The sequence below is a fragment of the Agrilus planipennis genome, unplaced genomic scaffold (genome assembly GCF_000699045.2).
Source record: "Agrilus planipennis isolate EAB-ADULT unplaced genomic scaffold, Apla_2.0 scaffold281, whole genome shotgun sequence".
In the NCBI taxonomy this organism is placed as follows: domain Eukaryota; kingdom Metazoa; phylum Arthropoda; class Insecta; order Coleoptera; family Buprestidae; genus Agrilus; species Agrilus planipennis.
The window spans coordinates 148,673-154,755 of NW_020439260.1; the positions used below are offsets into that span (position 1 = coordinate 148,673).

General features: G+C 32.3%; 2 protein-coding genes across 2 annotated transcripts in view; both read left to right on the forward strand.

Moving 5' to 3' along the window:
- The first annotated feature begins 1,057 nt into the window (after nt 1-1,057).
- On the forward strand, nt 1,058-1,825 carry LOC112905580 (N-acylneuraminate cytidylyltransferase-like). Its single transcript, XM_025978260.1, has 3 exons — nt 1,058-1,297; nt 1,362-1,529; nt 1,740-1,825. The coding sequence occupies exons 1-3, from the start codon at nt 1,068-1,070 to the stop codon at nt 1,774-1,776; spliced, it is 435 nt and encodes a 144-aa protein (XP_025834045.1). The 5' UTR covers nt 1,058-1,067; the 3' UTR covers nt 1,777-1,825.
- A 2,307-nt stretch (nt 1,826-4,132) lies between these two features.
- LOC108741878 (N-acylneuraminate cytidylyltransferase) overlaps nt 4,133-6,083 on the forward strand; it is a 12,687-nt gene continuing 10,736 nt past the window's right edge. Inside the window, exon 1 of the mRNA XM_018476844.2 lies at nt 4,133-4,390. Coding sequence (XP_018332346.1) covers nt 4,323-4,390 — 68 coding nt within the window. The 5' untranslated portion in view covers nt 4,133-4,322. The remainder of the gene's footprint in view (nt 4,391-6,083) is intronic.

Here is a 6,083-nt window from a genome sequence, read left to right on the forward strand (position 1 = left end):
AAAAAGTAGCGGTGACAGTGTGCATCCCTGTCTGATTCCCTTTCTAATACTTACTTCATTACGTTGCAGCCCCAGCTCTATAACTGCCTGTTGTTCTTTATACAAACTAAGTATTACTCTTCTATCTTTGTAACTCATCCCTACATTTTTAAGTATATTTAACATCTTGTCCCATTTAACATTATCAAAAGCTTTTTCTAAATCTACAAATCCTTCTTATTTACGCCCTCCTTCTTTTTTCTATCGTTTTCTGTATTGTTACCCGTAAAGCTAGAATGGCCTCCCGCGTTCCTCTATATCTTTTAAACCCAAATTGATCTTCCCCTAATAGTTCTTCCGTCCTTTTTTTCATCCTCCTCTGTACAATTCTAGTTCAGATTTTTGACGCATGGGAAGTTAAGCTAATTGTTCTAAATGTCTCGCACCTATCTGCGCCTCTCTTTTTAGGTATGGTTACTACCACGTTCTGTTTATAATCCTCTGAAACTTTCCCCGTATCGTAAATGTGACTAGCTAGCGTAAACATACGATCTTTAACCACTAGTCCTGCATGTTTTAGAATTTCCCAAGTTTTTCTCAAATTGCTGTCATACGTCCTTCTAAGGGTACCAATCAATGTAAATGATATATAAGTTTAAAATTTAGTAATATCTCTCACAGAGGGCATGGTCTAGAGGTTTAGACTATTGCTTAGCTTTCGGGAGGACACAGGTTCGATTCCGGGATCACTTGGGCAAATGCTGGGGCAGTAATATCCTACAGATAATTTTTCATTCTCTTCTGTCTTCATTTCGTCCGTATCATCTTTCTCACCCGAACCACCACCTACCCATTCCCGATATTTCTGAAAAGAGGGACTGCCTGCCTTCCAGCAGTACTGGCTGGTGGGAATGAAACACCCAAAAGTTGTTTTAAAGATTTTTGATATCTCTAATATGAGGGTAATCCCGATCGTGTGACATTAGATGAGATGGTAAGCATTCCGTCTACACTGAATTGTAGAATATGCTTCTTCTAGGAGTATACGTATATTATAAAGTAACCTTAAATGGTTTTACGATAGAAAAATGCTTATTTTAGAAAGGATAAGTAATAAAATTAATATCCATTGGCGTTCTGAGGAAACAGCAACAGATCACGCAACGTCGTTGTCAGCTACTCGAGAATTTCTACTTTTGCATCCTGAAATTGATAAAATTATTCTAATTCAAGTAACGTCTCCATTTATTAATGAAAAATATTTACAACATGCTGTAAACGAAATGCAGCATTACGAATGCGTTTTCTCTGTAACGAGGTAAGTCATACATGGGTCAGAGGAATTGGTAATAATTCTGAACGGAAATGTATGAAATAAATAGGTCTTTCAAGTTACGATGGAACAAAACGGGAAAAGGAATACTTCCTATCAACTTTGATCCTAAACGAAGACCTCGTAGACAGGATTGGGATGGTGAACTTATAGAGAACGGAATGTTTTATGGTGCTAAAAGGGAAATGATAATGAATGGCTATTTTCAAACTGATAAGTAAGTAGTACGTATTTAACAAAATATTTGATTCGCCTTTAATTAATACAGACAGTATGATTCCAACTGAAACTTTATTATGACAATTGTTATGCATTTAAAATTTTAAAAGGATTTGTTAATGATGATGAAATTAAGGCTGAAGGTTTTAACACAATGTTGACTGGATTCTGGGTATACTAATTATCATTTTCATTCTCCTTTTGTAAGGTTATGTCGAAATTGGAATGCACTACCTACTTTGTGAAGTGAGAACGATTGAAACTATATAGACTATTTTAAAACTTGTAATGCAGTTGAATATAATGTTATCCAATTACAGTTTATTTTATTATTAAATCTATTGTTGTTTTATCTTTGTTAATCAGTTTAGATGTGCTATGTCCGCCAATTTTTATTAATATTTTATTACTGCACTCAAATTAGGATTTTTACGTGTACTAGATTTTTGAACTAATTTGTAATATTTAATTTTTGTTTGAGAAGAATTTATTCGTTTTCAATTAGAGATAGGCATAATCAAATAATCGAATGATTCTGACAATCGAATAATCGGCACACGAATGATATTAACAAGCATTCCAATAACTTAATTCCCAATGATAACGTCGCATTCGCGGTTCGAAAACTACTTGTATTTGAGTAATCGCCATTAAATTGAGATTGATGATTTGACAACGTAAGCATAACAAAAGCGAATCGACAACTAACTGAAAATTTATTTTCAGTAGAAACATTTTGTTTCAATGTTCCTTAGACATGCCCTTATTAAAACTCTATTATTATGAAACTCTGTTTTTCGGAACTACCACTTGAAGTTTGTTTCTGGTTCCATCTGGACTCTCCCATATTGTTTTCAAACCGCCGTGGTCTAAGGCAAGGGAAATCTCTGGGCCCAATAACTTATCGTTGCCTGACTTATGTGGCTCACATCTATCCACGATGGTGTTCAGTTTCCCGCTTTTTTTCCATCTTATTGTTGGTCCAATGTCTTCGTCTTTCCTCTGGTTTTCGATTAATTAGTTATTTTCCCAGGATCCTTCAGGCTGAACGATGGTTAGATTGCAACAAATCGATGCCAGCTCTTTCTTCTTCTTGGCAGATGAACAATAATTGCAGTTTTTCACGTATGATCTTCGAGATAGTGAATCTGCGTTGTCGTGTCATTTGACTGGGTGATGCTTGATGTCGAACTTGTATTCCTGAAGTCGTTGTAAGCATGGTGTAATTTGTCCTTCCGGGTTCTCGAATTGTAGTAGCCACTTCAATGAGACCTAATCCGTTCTTAAGAGGAACTTCCGTTCATACATGTAGCTACTTCTTTCGAGGGTTTTAGCCACATTCAGAAACTCTTGACAAGTAACACAATAATTTCGTTCTTGTTTCGAGAGTGCTGTACTAAAGTACCCAATGACCTTTTCCTTTCCGTCTTGTATTTGGGATAATACACCGCCAAGTTCCACATTGATAAAGGGTTCGCTGAATTTTTCTTTTCTATTTTTTGTGTCATTACCGCCATCACTGTCATTAATACCTTTATTTGATCCTTCATTTACATCTGGTTGTAACTGGCATCAAATATATTTCGATTTCTTCTAGAAAGTTCTATAAAATTCTTCGATTTTGGCAAAATCATTCTTCTTTCTTCGCAAGCTTCCCAATGATGCATGACATACTAGGGTTATTAACGATCCGTTGAAACTTCCAGATGAAATTCTCCTTAGGGTTATTTGATATTCATATGGCTTTGATTATATCGCGAACTGTGTTTATTTCGGAGAAGAGGCGAATTCGATATTGCTCTATCATAAAACTATACCAAAAAGTTTATTGCTTATTAGTATGATGGCAAAAAAGTATTTTATAACTTTTTTGTAGTTTCAAAAATGCATTACTTCAAACTATTAAGTTGCACATCGCCTGATGCGGCTTGACAGACTAAACCTTTCAATTTCAAATAAAGGGAAAAAAAGTTTCCTTACAGTTTACATAAAGTTTTCTACAGGTGTAAAATCTTTGATAAGTACGGATTTTGCGAAAACATAACTTCCCTTTAAAAGACGTATAAAGATGAAACAGAAACAAAAAATTATTATTATNCAAAGATCTATGTAAACAGAGTAATTAGAAATTAATGTATATACTTATTTTTAAGAATGATATTTTAAATGAGTGCGGACTGCATCGAAACTATAGTTGCATTGATAATTATGATAAATAAGTAATAAACAACGAAGTAGCTTTTATTTCTCGTTATTCATTCTAAATTGTTACTGAAACTATGTCTGTGTAACTCCTGAATGAGCCCTGATATTTAACGTAATTTTTGAGAAAGGTATTATGACCCCTAGAAACCCTTTTTGCTTGATACGTGGATGAAATGTTAGATTTCAATATAAAACATTCAGCATCTGATATAGACTGATATATATCCAAATAAAGGTGTTATTTTTCTCAGCATAAATGATTTTTTTAATCCTAATATTTATGTATACCTCCATTCTTCTCTAAAATATTTTTCTTAAAATTTGTCAAGAAAAGCTATATAGTAGGTTAGGTATGTTTTTGATTGAAGAAATCAGAAGCTCAGGGGGGTAAATTGGTTGTGATATTTAAAAATACTTAAACTGTACGTTTTATATAAGTAATGAACTCAACTAGCCACAATAAGAACTATTTAGTCGTGCGATATTAATCAATTGGATACAATGGAGATATACTACAATGTATGTAGTTGTAGTCTAACAAAATTTGAGTACTTACAATCGGCTGGATTACTCGGTCGTATTAATAATGAAAATTATCGTTATTGTTATTTGCTGCTTATCAGTTTCTTCATTATGCTGCAACAAATATAATCGGTAAGTAAAATTTATTCTTTTGAAGATAATATATTCTAAACCTATGTTATGTCAAACATTAATATTTTTATAATAATATAAATAAGCAACCTTGTTTGATTTTAGACTCTGTAGAAGAAAAAGATTAAGTTAATTGATTTTATAATTCAAGTTGTTTTGTTATCATTTGAATTAACTGTACATCAAGTAGCATGATACCTTTTTTAGGAAGGGGATCCATGGGTTTACAATTGAGTATTGTTGACGGGGGAGGGGAGGGTGACACTATTCGTTATTCGTCATATTGTAAACAAGAGCGTAAATAAATGTTTTTTTCAATATGAGGTTATATTCGGCTTGAGAGGTGGTATGCGAATGAAAGGGGAAGAAGAGGGTGTACAAGTTCGGCAAAAAAACTTAATTTTATTAATAAGTTTGCACACCTCGTGAAGCCGTTCGGTGAATTAAATCTTCTACCTTCCAACTTCAATTAAAATGAAGAAAAGCTTCTCCAAAGTTTACATAAAATTATCTACAGAAAATGTAAAATCATTAAATAGTAACCAATTTTATAATTTCAATTAAGTTTATATGTCATAATGTCAAAGTAATAATATAATTAACCTGCAAGTTAATACATCACAAAAATAATTCACATTGCCTGATACATCATCTTACGTTTCTGCATAATGTATACTGCATGCTACATAGTTTAAAACTAGCAATGCTCAGTGCCTTCTATAACCGCGGAAGTGGCAATCGTTTACTTTAAAAAATTAATTTTAAGCTAAAATTCTATTTATTATATACCATATAAATCAAATTGAGGTCAATGATAGTGGCTGTTGACTATTATTGCTCTTGTTTTTAAGAAGTACATAAATTGTAGTTAGCTATCGTACTTGTAATTATCGTACTTATTTGTAATGATCGAGCATTAAGCTGTATTTCATAAAGTATTCAAAAAGCGAGCGATAACAGAGATGGTTTGATTTTTAGTTATGAAACAAATTAAAGAAAGAGAAGAGTGGCTGAGCGAAATGGAAAAGTTAGGAGAAGGTTATAAATATAGAACACTAATCAAGCAGCAGATTGAAGAAAAATTAAGAGAAATGGAGAAATTAAAAGTTGTAGATACGCCAGTTATTTCCACCCAAAATTCGGCACGTCTTAATGAAAATCAGAAAAAATGAAGGATCATTTATTTTATTTACATTTACAATATTTCTACCGATTTTTACATGCACTTTTTGTGGTCTTTGTTTTGTTTAATAAAAGAATATTTATTTGTAATTTATTCTGTAGTTTTAAATTTTATTACTGACGGTTATTGATACTAACAAAGGTCTCAACGGCTTTTGAACACAGCCCGTTTATTTCATATGATTCACTTGCTTCAAAGGTTGGTAAATAAACTAGACAAAGACTGTATATCGAACCGAAATTAATTATTATGTGCCCTAATATACAAGCAGCCAACTGGTAATGTAAGAGTGTAATATTTTATAATAAAAAAAAACAGTCAACAATGTTTCTCTAATTAGGATTAATGTGGGGTTTGATAAGTAATAATAATAAATATTCCAGGAAATTCAAAATATTTCAAAAATTACCAATGACGAAAAAAATAATTTTATTAAAATTGAATAATGTTTTGATTCAAATGTACAAACCATTTTATTTAAAAGAATTAAGTTGTCTAAGCACTCGTATA

What these genes read in the sequence shown, in the direction of transcription:
- LOC112905580 (XM_025978260.1), top strand. Translation starts at nt 1,068, where the DNA reads ATGCTTATTTTAGAAAGGATAAGTAATAAAATTAATATCCATTGGCGT. An exon ending in TGCGTTTTCTCTGTAACGAG is followed by an intron (nt 1,298 to 1,361) that starts GTAAGTCATACA and finishes TGAAATAAATAG; the next exon opens with GTCTTTCAAGTTACGATGGA. An exon ending in GGCTATTTTCAAACTGATAA is followed by an intron (nt 1,530 to 1,739) that starts GTAAGTAGTACG and finishes TCCTTTTGTAAG; the next exon opens with GTTATGTCGAAATTGGAATG.